General features: G+C 43.8%; 3 protein-coding genes and 1 long non-coding RNA gene across 4 annotated transcripts; 2 read left to right on the top strand and 2 right to left on the bottom strand.

Annotated features, from left to right (window-relative positions):
* The first annotated feature begins 730 nt into the window (after nucleotides 1-730).
* On the top strand, nucleotides 731-4,488 carry c1h17orf67 (chromosome 1 C17orf67 homolog). Its single transcript, XM_004065552.4, has 4 exons — nucleotides 731-891; nucleotides 2,460-2,560; nucleotides 3,683-3,813; nucleotides 4,293-4,488. Exons 1-3 carry the CDS (start codon nucleotides 837-839, stop codon nucleotides 3,797-3,799), a joined length of 273 nt encoding a protein of 90 aa, XP_004065600.1. The 5' UTR covers nucleotides 731-836; the 3' UTR covers nucleotides 3,800-3,813; nucleotides 4,293-4,488.
* Nucleotides 4,489-4,995: 507 nt separating this feature from the next.
* Nucleotides 4,996-7,379, bottom strand: cbx8b (chromobox homolog 8b). Its single transcript, XM_004065638.5, has 5 exons — nucleotides 7,085-7,379; nucleotides 6,929-6,972; nucleotides 6,672-6,737; nucleotides 6,516-6,582; nucleotides 4,996-6,287 (listed from the first exon to the last, which is right to left on the bottom strand). Exons 1-5 carry the CDS (start codon nucleotides 7,151-7,153, stop codon nucleotides 5,529-5,531), a joined length of 1,005 nt encoding a protein of 334 aa, XP_004065686.1. The 5' UTR covers nucleotides 7,154-7,379; the 3' UTR covers nucleotides 4,996-5,528.
* Nucleotides 7,380-11,428: 4,049 nt separating this feature from the next.
* Nucleotides 11,429-15,433, bottom strand: LOC101158167 (E3 SUMO-protein ligase CBX4). Its single transcript, XM_004065639.4, has 5 exons — nucleotides 15,299-15,433; nucleotides 15,168-15,211; nucleotides 14,769-14,834; nucleotides 13,791-13,857; nucleotides 11,429-13,331 (listed from the first exon to the last, which is right to left on the bottom strand). The coding sequence occupies exons 1-5, from the start codon at nucleotides 15,365-15,367 to the stop codon at nucleotides 11,952-11,954; spliced, it is 1,626 nt and encodes a 541-aa protein (XP_004065687.1). The 5' UTR covers nucleotides 15,368-15,433; the 3' UTR covers nucleotides 11,429-11,951.
* On the top strand, nucleotides 15,141-15,464 carry LOC110016499 (uncharacterized). The gene is made up of 2 exons (XR_002291808.3): nucleotides 15,141-15,281; nucleotides 15,399-15,464. It is a non-coding gene; the product is annotated as an uncharacterized LOC110016499 (long non-coding RNA).
* The last annotated feature ends 3,922 nt before the right edge of the window (nucleotides 15,465-19,386 follow it).

The following is a 19,386-nucleotide window of genomic DNA, read 5'->3' as shown; positions in this document are numbered from 1 at the left end:
TACACATCTCCTTGAGCACGTGTGTACTCAAATATCAGCCAGATCGTGTGATAAGGAGCATGTGAATGTGAGAAACTGAGGTGATGGGAAAGAGGCCAGGGATCCAAAAGGTCGGAACGGAAACGGCAGCGATAAACACATTTTTCCAGATTAGGAAGAAGAATTTTTTTAAAATCCCATCATACTTCTTTTTTCTTCTTCAAAATTTTAACTCAAAACCCAATCAATTTATAAATGAATTTTACCTTTTTGGTTTCTCAAATTATGGTTCTTGATGAGATATTGCTGTTTTCTCTCGTTTTGTTATTCCTGGAAATAGAAAATGTGTCAGTTGCCATTTTTCAATGGGAGGAGGGAAGTGAAAACACACAATTATCTTTCTGCAGTTAAATTAAGTTAAAAAATCCTGTTTGTATTTGGATGTTTAAAGTTAAAAATTTGTTCTTATCTGAAATAAAAATGTCCCCCCCCCCCCAAAAAAAGACATTTATGTATATAGACATGTTTTTCTCACTAACACTATGTTTTTCTCAGTGGTCTGAACGCGTGTTTTACTGCCCCCTAGCGGACATCTTTATAAACCTTCTGCTCCAAAGTTTTCCTATATTAGAAAAAACTGTTTTCATTAATAAAAATGATATATTTTAAATCTGCGTGTGCATTAAAGTATAGCTGTACGCTAAGATATGTATAAAATCGTTTTTCTCCGACCTGACTCCATACACGGCAGTCTGTGGGTGAGGAGAGGAAGCTGGAAGAGGAGGGGAAAGGTTTGCCCTTCACCCCTCTCCTGTGGACCTCAGAGCATTGGAGGCTCAGAGAGGAAAAACACGAAGATGAAGAAGCTGTTGGTGTTTCTGCTCTGCCTGGTCGTGCTGACCCTTCAGACAGGTAGGACACATCCCTGTTTAACATGATGAACTGTGTGTTATTGCAGCACAAACTCTTCTGACGTGTTTCAGAAATAAAACTGAATCACCGGTAGAACATTTGTTAGGTTCTCCTGGACTTTTTTTTTTTTGCTTCCACAAAACCTTTCGATAATTTTGTATCCAATTTACTTCAATCCAAACATTTATTCTTGCTTTCTTTTTAAATTACTTTATTCTATGTATTAACAGTTTTTTTCCAGAATAGATTCTTTCTCCGGTTAACGTTCTTCTTAATTCCTTTGAGATTGTTGGATTATTTTGGTGTTTGCCACGTTGCTGTGAGTCCAGCAGCAGCTGGAGCTTTGGCCTCTTCTGGCTTTCCTCTCAGCTTCCTCCCTGGCTGCTTGCTACATGCAGCGTCACGTGCTGGAGAGAGAACTTGGCTCCCCCCTGGGGATCGGCGAGGATGAATGGGCACTCTGTTACCTCCCAACACAGACCGGGGCTTTCTGAGAGAACAGGGGGGGGACAGAACCTCCGTGCTCTGCAGAGAGCTGGGGCTCCTGAAGGGCTGCTGCTGAGCAATTTCACATCCACTCCAGTTAAACAAGCCAGGGCCGGATTTACCGTATTTTCCGGACTATAAGTCGCCCTTTTTTTCATAGTTTGGCAAGGGGTGCGACTTATACTCCGCAGCGACTTATATTAGAACTAAATTGAAATAAATACATTGTTAACCCTCCTGTTATGTTCATTTGTGAGGAACAGAGATGATGTTCCTGGGTCAATTTGATGTATGAAGTATGTTAAGTGTTAATAGTATGTTAAGTGACTCAGAGAATCAGCAAACTTTTTTTTACAGTAAGATCTTGAAGGCTAACAACATAATATTCTATTTTCCAATTATTTCATAGATTCAGAAATGCAATAAAAATGAAAACTGTTTCTACAAAAACAGGATGAAAACAGAGTATTAGTTGGCCAATGATGCTTCATGAAAGGAATAAATAAATAAGTTTGAGAAAAAATTACTGTGAAATTATTAGATAAACAGTCTGCTATGATTGTGTCATATAAGGTTGTGAAAGTTAAAATGCGACTTATAGTCCAGGGCGACTTATAGTCCGGAAAATACGGTAGATATGGGGGGGTGGGGGTGGGCAATACCCCTCCAAAGGCCGTGACTGCCCTCCAAATGTCATCAAAAGTTGACCAAAGAATTAAAAATGACAAAAAAACAACAATAACATGAAATGAATAAATTGGACAGACATAAAAAAGATTAATGAAGCCTCAACAGGCCACAAACCAGCATCCTGCATGTGCCTGTCCCAGGCCCGGCAATGCAGATGTCAGCACAAGATCAAGGCACACCCAGATTTGCCCCCCTTTACACACTACCTGCACCCCGTATAGTTGGGCCGGCTAAATCCCGGCAGCTGTTTTTAGAGGGAAAATAAAATTCAGCAATAAGATGCATAGAAATGGAAACCAGAGGTCAAACTCCCAGCCCGAGTTGCCTGAACTCGTCCACTCCCCAAACAGGAACTAACAACATCTCTTCCTCTTGGGCCGATTTCACTGCAGACGCGAACCCGGTCATCAAGGAGAGCTTTGCAAAGCAGCTGCTGCGCAGCAAGAGGCAGGAGCGGCCGATGAAGGCCGGCCACCCCGACGAGCCCATGAGGGTGAGCTTCATCAGGGCGGGGAGGAGGAGGAGGACGAAGCAGGACCAAAACGGAGGCCGTAATCTGTCCTGTTTTTGTAAGAGTGGATGGAGACTTATTTTATAACTAAATGGGGGAAGGATGAGAGCCTGATGCATGCGTAAAGATAAAGTATGAAATGAACAAAGAAAAATTCAGATTTAATGGAATTTAGATGATTTTAAACCCAAAAATGACTTTTGCAACGTAATTTTAAGAGATATAAATAATATCAATTATGATCCATTGGGTGAGTCTGCAAATTTTTGTTCACAACAACGTGCAAAAATATTATTCAGGAAAAAAAACACCTCATTTACTCAATGTCTCAAATTTTTCAAAACATTTTTAACGTTAACTAAAGTCAAGCAACGATCACTGTATTTAATGAAGCAAATGTGATTTAAGTGGCTTTTTTTTTTGTTTTATTTTTTGTCTTTTTAATCTATGCATTCCAACATTTCTTTAATGAGTTTGATAAATATGTGTACATTCTTTATTGCTTTATGCTTGAAATAAATCAAATCAAATCACACACATTATTTTAATAAAGCAAGCAGTCATTTAAAAAATAATAATATATGAGTCAATCTTACCACAAAGTTTTGAAAATTAGCCAAAGTTTTCCAGCCAAAAGAGATTTCATGGACGCAACCATTTTGAAATGAACAGGAAGAGAAGAGCCCTTCTACTGCCCCTAGTGGAATGATTGTGAACTACAGGGCTTGAAGCATGGACCAAGTTACATAGAACGAGTTTTTACGGGCGTTTTGGATCATGCTAATGGCTTTGGAGTCTCAGAAATGTGCGTTTCAAATATGATACTAATGGTTCAATATGGTTTAACTGTAATCAGGGAGGGAAAAATGATCAAAACATGATCTAGCAGTTTGGGAGGAGAAGGTCTGATTTTTTTTTCCATTTGATGTTTTATTTTCTCCTTCCTCAAAACATTTGCACTTTGTTCTGCTTTTGAGCCACGATTCTGTCAGCTTATGCAGTTACCTGGGTTTTCTGGCTCATCTTTTATTTTTAAAAAAATGTGACAGATTTCTTTGCTTAGTTTGCTGCAAATTGCGCTCTGATTCCATCTGATCCCCACAGGAGCATCTGCTGCACATGCAGGCTCTGGACCAGAGGGCCCAGGAGACCAACCTGGAGTACTGGCTGAATCCGCACTGCCCCCCACGCTGTGACAGGAACTATGGACACCCAGTTTGAGGAAGAGGAGGAAGGTCTGCAAAATCTCCTCTTTTGTTTTCAACCCCAAAGGAGAACAGCGTTCCTCCTCAAATGCTGCACAGTAACAGATGTGGCTGAAAACAGCAACAGGCCTTCTTCATCCTTTCCAAACAACTTTAAGTCCTTTTTTTCTGCTTTGAACTCAGTTTATTAAAAAGTATTTGTACATATTTTCTGTTAAAATACTTAAGAACATTTGAGTGTAAAAGATTCCTGCAGGGGTGTTCAATTCAAACACATTTTGTTAGAAAATTAAATAGATAAAAATGAGGGAATTTGTGATCAAATAAAAAATAAAAGTGAATTTTTGAATCTGAAACACATCAGACAAAAGTCGCCAACAAATCTAGCCTAACCTGTTTGTTTTTTTCCGGAGTAATTTACTTTTGCTTTGGTCTGAAAACCCGCAAAGTCTCAGTGATTTCATATTAATTTAATAGAAATCTAAATAGTTTCCTTTGTTTCCCCACAGAAAAACCCACGCGTGACCAGGACTCAGCAGTGAAGACAACCGAATGAAAAACCTTTTCTTCTTTTTATGTCAACTTTATGAGAAGATGTAATCCCAGAAGCTTTATTTGGCTGCATTAGACGTCCCTTTACCTTTATTCCCATAGATGTGCTTTAAATACATACAATTCAAGTCATAATAAAATCGCGAAACTTCACGATCGAGTTTTTTTCATTTATTGTTTACTTGTGGATTCATTTATTTATTTGAGGTTTGTGTTACAAGAATCTTTTCAATTGAACATACGTTTTTAGGGCCTTTTTTTAGGCGTTGAAATATCTTAAAAGTCGCGCGGCACGCCGCGGTGTGCGCGCGGCCTGCTGCACGTGGCAACAAAACTGCCATCGTCACGCGCCAGATGCACGAGCTGACACACTTGAACTCGTCGAGCATTTCAAAGCGGTGTTTGAGTTTCAACAGCATTTAAATATTTAAACGTCAGAAATATGGAAAATATGTATTTTTGTTTTAGATTTTGCTTTTATGTCAACAAGCTTTACACGAAGCGGCGGAGCGGAGGCCTCAGAGCTGCATGTTTTTCTGCGGCCTCCGCTCAAAACCCGAACTGGGTCAGAACCAACCCGCAAGGCCCCGTCGTCACGCACACACCGGATTTATTTCACACAGAAAAAAAACTGACATGAAAATATAAATGAGACAAAAATGAGAATTTCCGATTTATTGAAAAGCTGAATCGTTTTCTTGTTACATCCCGTTTCTATGAAAAAGTCGAATAGAAAGTCAATGAAAACAAACTTTAGATGTGAATTAAACACATTCGTTTTTGTTATTCATCACAGAATTTCACAACAGCCTTCATCTCTTTTAATACTCTTAAATTCAAAGTGCTTGAGCAGAATTTTTTTTTGTCCTTTTGAAGTGAACAGGACCTAATTTAATTATAATAAAATGTAAGCTTTGCTTTTTTATGATGCTTTGAGCACACAATATTATTTTTGGGAATATACATTCTAGTTAGTTCTAGTTGTGAGATAATATATTCAGCAGCAGCTGTACAGACATGTGACTCGAGTTCACAGATGAAACGGACTTCATTTGGTCAAAACATTAAATAGAGGTTCCACTTTAAAATATACACGCTCTGTCATTTACACATCACATACAAAAGGTTGCTTCATAATGAAACTGAAAAGGTCGCAGCGACAGGGAGCGTGGCGTTCAGGCACGACTCGGCGATCATCTCTTCTCCTTGAAGAAGCCTTTGGACGTGCTGCTCTCCTTGATGGTGACCGTCAGGAAGTTGGAGGTCACGTCCGTCACCAGGACCTTTTCCACGTTGCTGAGACACGGCCTCCACGTCACCTCGTCGAAGTCGTCGTCCAGCCGGGTCGGTGAGGGCCTGTCCATAAAGTAAGGCTTTTCCACGGGGGGAGGCGCAGCAGGAGGCGCCGCCGTGGAGTGGTGCTTGAAGTGAGCGGGAGCCAAGTAACCGGAGCTGATCTTAGTCCTGTGAGTGTCTGGGTTGGTTCTGTGGAGATGTTTGTGGAAGCTCCCGCTGCAACCGCCATGGCTCTGCGAGTGGTGGTGGTGGTGGTGATGGTGGTGTTTATAGCCGTGACCGAGGTTCTCTGAGTGTCTGTGACCCACGCTGACCTGACTCGCCTCCTCCCCACCCTGGATCTTGGTGAATTTATGCGATCCAGGGCTGGCCTGGTCCTCCGGCCTCCTCTTGAGCAGCTGGGGGTCACTAAAGCGGGGCTTGGGCCCCCGTTTTTTGGGCGTGTGGACGAGGCTAACGGAGCTGTGCTGCTGAAGTGACGGCAAGCAGACGCTTTCGCCGCGGTTGACGGCGCTCGGGGGGAAGATGGTAGGAACCACGGCTCTCAGGCCCTCTCGGGCTCTCGGGGTGACGACCGGCTCCGCAGTCGGGAAGTGGATCCCTCGGACCTCCTCGCTCCTGAAGTCATAGGACCTGGCTTTGTCTTTGGCATGCGCCTGTAAACATAAACAGTGTTAGTGCTTTGTAAAAAGGATTGTTGTGTTATAATCAGCCAGGAGGCCAGGCGGTGACAGATTTAACCATGAGCTGAAGGACTTACACACCGATTACACAGATAAATACAGGCCTGGGAAACCAAAACAGACTAAATATAGCTCTGACACGTTGTCTCATGACGGAAAACACGTGAAAGAAAAAGAAAAACACGTCTAAGTTTGACTCACCTTGAGTAGAAACGTTTTGGGTTTCGGTCCTCTCTTTTTGGGCCCATACAGCTCCCTTTCTCGCTCCCTGCGGGAAAACACACAATCATGTTCAAGCGCCACGGGAGCAAAGTGCACACTTTCCCCCACACACACGCTCGCCCCCACGCGTGTCACCTCTGTTCGAACGCGGCAAACAGGCGGGAGTCCAAAATATTCTCCTCCGGCTCCCAAGTGCTGTACCTGCGGAGCAGAACATGAAGTCAGTCGAGCAGACAGCGCGGCGTTAGTTAGCCCGCGAGCTAAAAAAAAAACAACAACAAACAAAATAAAAAAAAAACCTCCGCGAGCCTCTTTACCCTCGATGCTTCGCCGAGTAAAGTGAGCCAGCGCGGTTTTAAAACCGTGCCACAGTGTGACGGGGATGGACTTACTTGGGAGACCATCCTTTCCATTTGACAAGATATTCGATGCGACCCTGAAAATGCCACCAGAAACAGAAAAAACACTTCGTTAGCTCGCTCGGAAACATAGCGGCGGTTTGGTTAAAATGACGCGGACATCATGGAGGTCTGCTGACGGCCGCCTACCTTCCTTATCCGGCGTTTAATGATCGACTCGGCGGCGAACACCCTCTCCCCGACGGCAGACAGCTCCATGTTTACTCCAGTGCTACCTACCGTTAGCTCGCTCAGCGCTAGCTAAGCAGATATCACCCCCCCTCCCCTCCCCTTCCCTTTACCCGTCCCAGCCATTCTGAATTCCCGGCAGACCATAATACTCCTTACAGAATGGACGTCAGCGCAGTTTTACTGTGTTGCCTAGAAACGGCAGTCGGTGGAACCTCGAGGAGAACGCCCATTGGACGAGCTGTTGCTACGTGATATCGGGTTGCTAGGTTAGGGAGGAGCTTACGTACGTAAAGAGGGGAGATTTATTTATTTAATATAAGTGTGTTTTTTTAAATCGTGTAATTAATGTGATGCGTACAAAAATACATGCACGTGCGGACATGAAAGCAAAAGAAAAAATAACTGCAGTCAAGTAATAATACAAAACATTTATGCGTTAAAGCCGTAAAACAAGTACAAATATGTCAATTAAAAATACTGTTGTAATTCTTTCAGGATAATTTAGACAATTTTAATTCAAATGAAAACAATTCTCATTCGTTAAACAGCTCTGTAATGTGCCGCGCTGTAAGATATTTGTAGTTAAAATCATGAAAAATAAAAACGCGTCTTTGGTTTAATCCTGTTAGACTTTACTGATTCATCTTCAGGTGAAACGCTAAATATGTTTTATCCAAATACGGAGACCTAAAAAAAGGGTTTTTAGAACACGACGGTATAGGTTCATAAACATAACAAAAACAAACTAGAATGAATCAGCATTTAAACGAGTTTCATAAAAGCAAATACCCACATTTTATATTTACTTTTAATATGTAATACTTTTTTTTTTAAACAAAAACATGTTAATTATAGCCAAATGAAACACTTTTCAAAGCATATTCTGCGACAGTGTTCTATAATTTATACTCTATATTTTATGTTGGGCCACAGCCTTGTTGCGCGCGTGGCGCATAATCCAGAAAAATACACAGTAATAAAATAGTAGTTTGTGAAAAAACAACAAAACATGGATAATAATATTATGATATTAATAACAAAAATATTAGTTTATAGGCGCATTCTTTGGCCCTAAATTAAAACAAAATTAAAATTAAAAGCTGCTTCGCTTGCAGGACCAAGAAAAAAAAATGTTACCCCAGATGTATTTTTTACTGCGCCGAAACACGAGCTTTGCGCAAAAATAATGCGCAACACAAATGACTTAAATTCTGCGCAACAAATACAACTTTTGAAAATTCACACCAATTGCCCCCAAACTGAAACTGATGAAGCCGTCTCCCCCTCATAATCTAAAGCACCATTGACGGTCCTCGATTTATTAAAATAAATGTCACAATTTCAAGGGGCTTATTGGTTTAAATGCAAATTAAAAAAGAAATAAAAAAAGAAAAACGTTACTGCAGAGGATTATATGTTTCAGCTCCAAAAGGTTCCGTTTCATGTTTAAATTTCAGGTGTCAATTGGCAGATTTTTTATTAAAAGGGAAAAAAAATCGCCAGAAAACGTCTTTTTTCTGTTTTTCTTCGCCAGTTTGTGCGGATTAATTCTGATAAGGGTTTTCTCGGGTTAAAGTCACACCACACCTCAATCAGCGGCATAGCCCATTCAAGTTTTTAATTATTTCAAAAACAAAGAGCAGATTTTTCGTTTTTACATTCCCGTCAGATGTAAAAATGATTCCAGGAGATGGTCGAATGGAAATTTCATGTGGGAATGTTTCACGTTTTCTGTGGACTGTTGTTTAGTTTTGTCCTTGGACGTTTTTGGGCACGTGAACATAATTTGGACTAAGAAAAAGAAGCCGCATGGGCGCAGCTCCGCCGCTGGATGCGATTGGTCTCGGCGCGTCTGCAGTGCAGCACCGCCGCCGCGTCCAGTCGCCATTGGTCGGCTTGTATCCGGGCAAGACACTGGTTCCCGGTGGCGGCACAAACAAAATAGCCGATTTTAAGCCCAGATTCGGTTCTACGGAAAATACAGCAACGTTGAAATCAGCTAGAAAGCGATGATGGTTGCGCGTCCAGACAACCCGATCCGTTTTTATGTGGTTTATACAGATGTGGCGTTCATGTTTTTGGATTTCTATTCTTGTTTCAAATCTGGCTAGACATGAACTCCTAATAAGCCGGTTTGCGCAGTCTCACTCAGATATTACATGTCTTGTCTGATGAGTCATCTTGCATGAGAATTCTGCAAATTATCTTGTAGCAAACATGCGTCTTCGTCGAACACTTCCCGTTTGGCTGCAACAGTCCACCCAGAAATAATTAAGAAAACACGCATCTCCGCATACCAGTAACCAACCACGCAGAAAGTCTTACAGGAATTAGAACCACTGAAGGGTAGACGGGTGCCTCTCTGCGCCCGAGGAGGCCTTGTGGGAGCTCGCGCTCTCCAGGCGAACATTTCACTGAAGGCCTCAAAAACAGTCATTTTTTTTCATTAAAGAATGTTAGAAACATTAAATTAAACAAAATTGTTTCTGTTTCATAACTGAAACCTGTAAACCAAAAAAAAAAACTCAAATCCTGTTGTTTTTACATAATTTGGGATCCAGGGCGACAAATTTGCTCCTCGCGCAGACCTATGACTCCGGGTTCCACTAGAATTTCTCCAAACAGCCCCCCCCAAAACACACAATTTACCCTTCAGGTGACAAAATGTGACCAACAGCAACAAAAGTGGAGTTTTACAACTTTTGGAAAAGAACGGCGCATGCGCCGCCAGGGGCTCCACGAAGCGATAAGGCCGCTCCTTGAACCTGAGAACTGTCGGCGGTAGAGCGCGCGTGCGCGTCCATTTTATTAGCCACGCGCTCCAAAAGCATGGTCGGCGGAAGTGAGCGCTGCTCACATCCGTCCCGACCCTCTTCGGAAGCATGGAGAAGCGTCAGGTCAATGGAGCAGAACCGGCAGGTCAAAAGAAAACAGCTGCTGGATCTCAGACACCCGACAGGAGCAGCTGCTGGATGTCCAACTTCCTCAGACCTGGAACCTTCAAAGACCACATATTCCTGCCTCAAATCCCACTCTGATCATCTTTTGATCTGTTTTAAAAACTTTTTCAGTAGTCTTTTAAATATTTGTATGCTGTTTTTAGCCACAAATTTAATAAAAAATGTCATTTTCTAGGACATAGTTTCTGCAGAGCGGCTGTAGTTCATTCAAAATTTGCCTCTGAGATGTGGCACATAGTAAGCCTGCTCTACTTCCCATCATCCATCTCCTGCTACCTTACATGTGTGGACATTACGTCACTTTGTTCCCGTAATTTGTATATTTTTTTGTTTGTTGTTCCAAGTTTGTAAACCTTGTAATTCATTGCTAAACGATTAAAACATGTAAAAAAAGGATCAGCTCCTGGTTACATTTGCCGACAGTTCTGCCTCCTTCACGACTGTCCAGCCCTGCAAACAGCCCTAAAATGCTTTAGTGGAGGTGAACGCATTTTGTGCTCGCGGGGACCGGATCAGACAGCTGTTGCAGATTGTGTAGAAACAGTCCCTCACGCTCACCAAACCTAACATTACCAACGGACATGACGAGCGACATTGGAGCTTTCAAGTTGTACAGTTTTGAGTCAGCACGGACGTAGAAGGCGGATGCATCGGAACAGAGCGGAGGAGGAAGCCTGTGGCTTGCCGTAGTAACAATATCTTTTTTGTCTGCTCCCGATTCCCAATGATTTGAATAAAGACAAACTCAGAAATGCAATTTCAATTTTAATTTTCTATATGTCCTCCATCAGAAAAATGTCAGAAAAACAATATTTATCGGAGTGGGTCTTAAGTCAGCAGATCTTTTAACCCTTGTGCTATCTTAGATGACCCCAGCCTTAAATTGACGTGTTCTCCCTACCATGACAAAGGTGGATGAAGGTGAAGAAAAAAGGTTCAGAGCACTGTCTAGTGGGTCTAGATGACCCAACTCCCAATGTTAAAATGCCTAGGATAACACAAGGGTTAAAATCCAATGAGCACAAACGAGTGTCTATCCATAAAAACCAAACATTTTCATGATCAGCAGACACTCCAGGCTCCTTTCGTATTCCCAGACTGAACCACAAATAGAGCAAAGGACAGAATTAGCCTCTGCGGTCATGACAACCTTTAACAGATTATTATGGGTGCTGCCCTCTTCCTTTTTGGATGCTCAGCATTTCTGCGACAGGTCATCTGCAAAGCATTTTAATGTTGCGAAAAGGGTTTCGCTTTCGTAAGCACGCTTCTTTTCCGCGCAGCCTTTAACCTCACAAGGCGATGCCTTCAGAACTGTAGGACATTAAAAAACAAACAAACGTGCTCTTAATACATATTTATTGCAGCCTTATTTCTGATCAGCTTAATCTCTGCAGACGTCATGGAGCTGCTGCAGAACAGACAGAAGAACCGGAGAGAGGAGAGCAGCCATGAATGAGCTTCCACAAAAAAAAGTCAACATTTTACTGGCAGGAAAGGTGCTTCAGTTAACAGCCTCACTGCCATTCTTACAGTTCATCATAACTCAAAAGAAGTTTCCCCTTTAAAGGTTCCTGATGTGTGGATGTCTGTGACATCACTTATTTACAAAAGTGCAAATTTGTTTAAAGTTTGAGCAAACGTGGAAACGGTTTGAAGAAGCCGAACGTACTGCATGTGACTACTGATCAACAGGAGGAACTTTTAGGTAGAAATATACAAACAAAAAAAGCAATAAAAGAGACTTTTCTCTAAAATCTGAACTGTACAAAAATGAAAACGTCAGGAGTTTATTTGTACATTCAAGCATTGAAAAATACAAATATATAGATATTCTATGCACATTTCTACAGCCCGTCACGCTGCTATGTCGTGACGTATTCCTTGAACGTGACGGTCAGGCAGTTCGCCGTGATGTCTGTGATGATTATATTCCCCAGGAACGGCTGGAACGAAGGGAACGCGTCCTCCTTTCTGGACTCCAGCTCAGACTCTGACCCGGCCTTGTCCTCTGCCGGCTCCAGAGGTTGGGGCAGAGCCGGGGTTTCTGTCCGACTGTCGTCCTGAGGACGTTCCGGCGGCTCGGCCGCGGCTGAGGGCCTCGGCTTGACGATCCTCAAATCGATGGGTTCCTCCTGCTCTGCGTAGCCGCAGTCCCGCAGGCTGCTGACCCCCGCCGCCCCGGTTCGGTCGGGGGACGGAGCGGCGCTGGGAGTGCTGAGGGTCCGGCAGCTGAGAAAGCGCTTGCTGGGGTTGTGTTCCTCCCCATCTGCATCAGAGAGGTGTCGCTTTAGTCCCTGACAGCTTCCCCTTGTATCCAGCGGTGAGGAGGGGGCTCTCCCTTCCAAAGGCAGTGAGAGCAGATTAGGCTTGCCTGTCAGTTGTAAAGGATGATCCTGTGGAAGCTCCTCCTGACCTCTGACCCCATCATGCTTATCCTGCTCTGTCAGGGCGAGCTGGATTTGAGCGGACGTCTCCTTTTCTTTGGGGCTGCTCTCCGCTCTGAATCCCGAACACAGAACGATCGGCTTGTCTTTGGGCGGTTTGGGAAATCCGTTCATGAGGCCCAGCTTCTTGACGAGCTTCATCTTCTCCAGGTGTTTCTCCATCCCCCCCTCCAGCCCCTCCGCCGGCTTCCCAGCCCCCTCACAATCCCCGTTTTTGATCTTAGCCGTCTGCATCCCGTTTTCCATGTACTTGCTCATGACGATGACGATGCGGCCGTTCTTGTTTTTGTTCTTCACGATCTTCAGCTTGCCGCCGCCGTTCGCCGAAGACTCCTCCTTCGTTTTCACTTTGTCCGACCCCTTGAGCCCGTTGAGGTCGGCGGGAAGTTTCTTCAGCTCCATGGTTATATCCTTCACTTTGGTCAGACAGCCAGAGTCTTTGTCCCGGACCCACTTCTGCTGCAGCACCGGGGGCAGGTTGTACCCCTTGCTGGCCAGCTCTGGAGCTTTGACCTCCAGCGGCTTGGCGAACACCGGCTCATGGATCTTCAGGTCCGGCTGGTAGTGGTGGTGCTTCTTGCTGTTGAGCTGATAGTAGAACTTCTTGCCGTTGGTTTGCTGCTCGGCCTCCCGGCACAAAGGCTGGTACTGGTGGTGCTTCTTGCTGTTGAGCTGGTACTGCTGCTGAGCCTGGGGGAGGAGCGTCTGGATGGGGCCGGACTTCTGACGGCCGTCGTCCTCCAGGGACGCCTCCTGAAGGTCCGCCAGGACGTTGGACCTCCGGGCAAAAGAAGGCACCTGTGGAGACAAGAGCACAGGCTCGGCTCAGACATTCGGGCGATGGCTGCACTCGCAAAAAAAAAAAAAAACTGCAAAAAAAAGAGGCTACTTCTGAGGGGCGGGGGGGTTATTCATGACTCCGTCAGGCTGAAACAAAAAAGCGCTGAGGTCAAGTTCATGTCCACACGGTTCTCCTGCAGCTCGTCGGGCCACCAGAGCGGCCGTCTCCTGCAGTGACCTCAGCTCGCAGGAATGCCACCGGCTGCTTTGTGTCCCATCATTGACTCCATCAAAAGTGTTAGGACTAACACCCTCCTGAGAGGAACAAAAGCCCCGCTCTGATAGGGGGGGGCCTCTGCCTTTTAAGTACTTGATTGATGCAACAATTTATCTGGAAGTGTGACTTCGGGACACCCAAAAAGCCGCACAATCCTGACCGTCTCTCTGATAATCCTGGATTATTTGGCAATCCCTCACCTGCAGCAGGAGGTGTTTGGGCTTGGGGCCCCTCTTGCGGTATCCCATCAGCTGCTCCTGACGTTCCCTGCGGGAGAGGAGGACAGCAGCAAATCAGAGTGGCACTATGGCAACACAGTGTTGCACTTCCTGTTGCATCTCCCCAACCACAACGGCTAAAAATGAGGCTGGGGCTGCCACCCTCCCAGAGTTTCCTCCAGTGAGTCTCTGCGGCGGTAACTCAACACCACGGACAGCGCTGCTGTCAGATTCCACCCCCCACCAGCCTCCCCTCACATCGAATTACAATGACGACTCGCCGTATTTTCATAGCTTGCCGTTCAGACGATTCGGCTCCCCCCGGGGAGGTTTGCAATTAGTTTCAATAAAGCCCCCCCCCCTTAGAGAGGGACAGAGATTATTGAGAAAACAGAAACAGAGAGTTTGCCTGTGTTTTGCGGATACTGTGCGACCCGCAGCCTGAAAAGGTGGTGGTGGGGGTCTCAGAGAAAAACCAGTGACAGTTTAAACACATTTGAGAAATTCAATTACGCTCCCCCCCCCCTCCCCGGCAGCAATTACCCCAGAACTCGCAGAGGTTCAGAACGGCCGCTTTCTCTAATCCGGGGTGAGCACACGGAGGGGCTGGGGCCCGGCCCAGCTGTCACCAGGTAACCAAAACCCTGTTTTTGTTTCCAGACTTCGTCCCTGCGCTTGTTTGTTGTCCTCTGGCGCTTCCATTGCGTCACGAAGGAGGCGAGCGCAGAATCTGACACCAATCTGCCGCCACATGATCTTCAGGAAGTTTTCGGCTGGAAAGGAAATCTGTTGCCCGGCGTTTCGCAGATGTGCTTATTAACGCTGCATGGATGGAATGTCACCGTGTTGATCTGCTGTCACACAGCTGCTGGCTGGGTCGCAAAACCCTGCGTCTGTTTTTAAATGAAGTTTTCATTTTTACCAAATAATCCAGAAAACATGGAGAGATGTTATTCTTACCGGTCCTGGAAAGCATCCAGCAGCCTTGGATCCAGGATGTTTTCCTCCGGTTCCCATGTGTTGTATCTATGCACAGAGAACAGGCAATGACATGGTTTGTTAACCCCCCCCCCCCAACGTAAACTTTCATGTGGTGCATTAAGGGGGGGAGGGGGGCGCCTCCACACCCACGGGCCGCCCCGACACACAACGTTCAATTATAGACGTGTCCTTTTTTAATTGGCAGCTTGGGAGAATCGCAAACATCGTAAAACCACATCCATCACCGAGACCAAGCACGCGCCAGAGAGAGAGAGAGAGAGAGAGAGAAAGAGAGAGAGCGCGCCCACAACAATGCTGACATTCCCTCGCGCACGCGTGTTGCGAGTGTCACCGCTGTACCCGTGCAGAGGTTCTTACCTCGGGGACCATCCCCTCCACTTGACCAGGTACTCGACTCTTCCCTGTGGAAGACAAACGCGTTACTCCCTTCTTGAAGGAGGGCGAGGAGGAGCGCGCGCGGAGGAGATGTCAGTGAGTGTGTGACCGACCTTCCTGCTGCGCTTCTTCTCGATGCTCTCCACCGCAAAGACGTGCTCTCCCGCGGCGGGTAGCTCCATTTTCTTCCTCTGTTTTCTGTATTTATTCCAGCCTTGCTCCCGTTGTCTCCTCCGTTCCGCCTCCTCCTCCGGTGCAGAAACTCGAACCCTCCGCCTCCCGACGTTCCCCGCTGCTCCCCTTTTGACGGAGTCGCTCAGGAAAGCGAGTTGGAGCTGCAGCCAGAAAGCACTTCATGCAAATAACCGTCGGTGTGACGTCTTACGAAGAGGGAGGTCGCGGGGGCGGGGCTAGGTCTTGTGCTGCTTTCAAGGCTGTCGGAGAAAACGGAATCACGACTTTCAAAAGGATCTCCAGCCGCTGCACTTAGATTCAGAGACCAACTCCGATGAAAATTGCTTTTTGCTGTTGTTGTTTTAAAATGTTCTTGTAGCATTTTTTTCTGGTGATGGAGGAGAATTAATAAAGATAGTTAATCTCAAATTGCATTTTTGAGTATTTTTTTATTCAAATTCTTCTGAGTCAGGAGCAAATGAAGAAAATGCCGTCGTAAAAGCATATAGCAGTGACGTAGAAGCTACAAGAGCAAGTCACACACTCCCTGCTCCACTTCATTCCAATGCATCCATTTTCAGACAAATAGATCCACGCACGTCTTTGTTTTTCTCGTCTGAGCCGCCATGTCACAGCTCCGGATAGCTCTGATGTTGCACGCCATATTTGTTGCACGGCTAATGTTAACTTGGGGTTGTTAGGGGCTGTAAGCTAGTGCGAGAGAATGTAAACAAAGCGACGATTGGAAAATGAGGAAGGCTTACTCTTCACCAACGGTCCTGCTCACAACTCAGAGCCAAACGTCTTCTGATGACCAAGAAAAAAGCTGTTTTTAAAACAAAAAAATGCCTAAAATGTCATAATCATAATTAAAAGACAGCTATGAAAGCTTTTAACCCCTTAATTCCTGAATTTATTTCCAGCTAAAAAAAAAAACAACTCTCTAATGTTTTGCTTGTATGTAGATGCTAAATTACAGTAATTTTTGGACCCAAAGTGGTTTGATGCATATTTGCATCCATAAGCTTTAAGGGGTTAAAATAGATCTAAAGATTATTGAAGTGGGACTTAAGATTCAGGATTTTCCAACCCATTATACACTCAGAGACAAGAAACCCATCCCTCAGTTGGTACTCAAGCCACTTAAATATTTGCTATAAATTTGCATTGAGTCACTTCTGAAGAAAAGTCTCTATAAACGTGCGTTTCAGTTTTCCACGTTTCATTACTCCTGTGTTCACGTGTCGCTACTCAAGTTTCTTTGACAGTTGTCTGGCTCTACAGAAAAAAACATATGGCCTTTGAACACACGCTGAAAGTTAAACTAGGTCAAACGTTGACCAATCAGGGAATCAATATGTGACGTATGGATGCCGTCCCGGAATTGCCAACCATTTCAAAATTTATCGTGCTGCACAAATTAATAATTGGGGATTATACCTGGATGGAATTATAGATTTTTCATCCATTATATGGGAATAGAGCTGTGAAAAAAAGTCCGGACCGAGATTCACGAGATTTGCACCACTTTGACAGTTTACACCAATTCTCTTCCGATTGGTGGCGGACATGCGCTAGCAAACTGTAGCAAAAGAAAAAGAAGAAGAATCCCCTCCTTGCTTGTCCACTGTGAACACCGTGGGCTAAATTACTCAACCCACCTTAAGGTTCTTGAACACACATCACATGCTTGGTGTGAACAGGATTATGTCAATAGTAGCCATGTAATCAACAGATTTTAAAAGAAAAATGAACCCACATATACCTGTAAAATAGTACAGCTTGATGCCCTGAACATACTACTGTATATCACCAAAGGTGTTTTATCACCCATACAGTAATGTGCAAGGTGGGAAACCTTGCCCATCCACATGTGGAAATGTCCTTATTGGGCAAGTCACTAAACCCCACATCGATCCTGCTGGTTGTAGGTCGGCACCAGTGTTAGGCAGCAGAACTGCGTGAACGTGTGTGTGTGTGCGCATGGCTGAATGAGACTTTGGCTGTAAAGCGCTTTGGGCCTTCGGAGTACGAAGCCACAGACTAAATAAACTGATGGAGCTGATCATCAGAGGCAGCAACTTTCTGCAGACTTAACCATTAGAGTCCTCCAAACTTCATGTGGCCTTCAGCTTAGCTCAAGAACAGTGTTGACACCCTTATGGAATGAGTTTCCATCACTGCCTGATGTAAAGCACTTGTCGTTACCCTTCTTGATAGAGCAAACTCATTGTTGAGTCTGGGTTAGTTGTTGCCGTGTTTAAGAAATGTTATTGAGTTTGAATCACTTTAAACACAAATAATAGCCAGCAAGATTACACAGGTGCATAAATGCACTTTTAATATACAAAAAGGAAAACAATTTCAACTATTCAAACAAGAAAATACATGTTCACATATTTAAAAGATCCTAGGAGTGAGCTTCCATTCTATATTGAGATTGTTTTTCGCCTCCTCAGATCTGCAATAATTTTCTTAAAAACAGAGTCACTGTGAATCGTTTCTTGGTTCAAGATAACTTTAGATCTTCGTTTAATGTGTGTATTCATTATCAACCAGAATAACCCTCTTTTAGTGTCTGAGGGTTTCTCTGTGAGCAGTCCGTCCATTACTGTGTAGAACAATTACTGACATGTACATTAAAACCAACACTGTTCATTTTGTTCTAATTTCTTTTGTCCATTTACAGTCGATCAGAAGATGTTTCAGTTTCATCTTCATGATATTAAGTCATTTGGACATTTTAGTTTGAACAAAACAGCTCCACATTGGTTGTTACCACGTATTGGGTCAAGTCTGAAGTTCAGTAGAAGTGGCTGGCTAATATATCCACTTATAATGTACACTGAAACTTAAGCATTTGATGTCCTCATAAGCATTTCTTGATCATCTGTTTTTAAAAAGTGACAGATTTGGATTGTTTTCCAAAACATTCCATCTGCTGCTTATTACAATTGCACGGCTCCTGAAAAGTGCTTTGGATTCTTTTTTTTGCAGATATTCCTGTTTGGAAAACAATTGTCCCATCATTTCCAACAGAACTTAGCAGGTTCGATCATACTGAAACGATGTTGTTGGAGGACATGTGTTTTTCTTACAAATGATTAAAAAAATTGAGTATGGCTATGAAACGTTACTGTTTTTGGTATACAATATACAACAAACTTTAGGAGGTAAAGTATCTTTAAACTTCTTTTTCTTAAGATATGCATGACTATTGGAGCAGGACTTAGTTTCTCCCAATTAATTTAAACCTCTTCTGTGAAGACATCATCATATCATCTGCATACATTTGAACAGCAGCTTTGTTTGATTATTGAAAAATTAATCGATTGTGGACCTAGCATTGATCCCTGCGGAACTCCTGCTTCATTTTGCAAATCTTTGCAAATGCAATCACTGTTCAGATGTGTTTCAATGAAAATTAATTAAAAAAAAGGATTAAAAAACATCAACAAATCTTTCTGATAGAAACTTTTTTGTGTGTTTTGTTGTTGTAGTTGTAATTCTGTCTCATTGGACTTTCTTCTGAAAACATTTTTATGGTTGTGGATCATTTTGCCCTTTTTTTAATTATATAATTTATGCATTCTAATGGATCTTAGGATATGCATTGTATAGTGTATAGTTTATTGTGTGTCTACGTCCCTTTATATGTGTGTTATTGTAAGTTTCCTGTTTTTCTTTTTAGCAACAGTACAGTTTTATTATTATTAATCTGATTGTTTGAAATACACAAATTCCAACCCACATATTTATTTTATATTTTACTATTTTTGAGTCTTGGCAGCTGTCAATTTCAACACAGGTCAGTTTATCTACACGCTACATCTTATTAAGGTTCTCCTTAAGACCGCATACGGTTCGCTCTGTGCGCAAAACGGCGCAGTTTTATCTCACGCAGTCACGCTTCAGCCATGTCCACAAAGAACTGCAAAATACGAGTTTAGCGGGGTTCCTGAACGCAACATCCCTCGTTCGCGTGGATGGATGTGAAGCCGGACAACCGCTGCTAGAATGCTGATTT

This window comes from Oryzias latipes, chromosome 1 (assembly GCF_053564925.1).
Source record: "Oryzias latipes strain Hd-rR chromosome 1, Olatipes_Hd-rR_3.1".
NCBI lineage: Eukaryota > Metazoa > Chordata > Actinopteri > Beloniformes > Adrianichthyidae > Oryzias > Oryzias latipes.
This window is presented reverse-complemented; position numbering and strand designations above follow the sequence as displayed.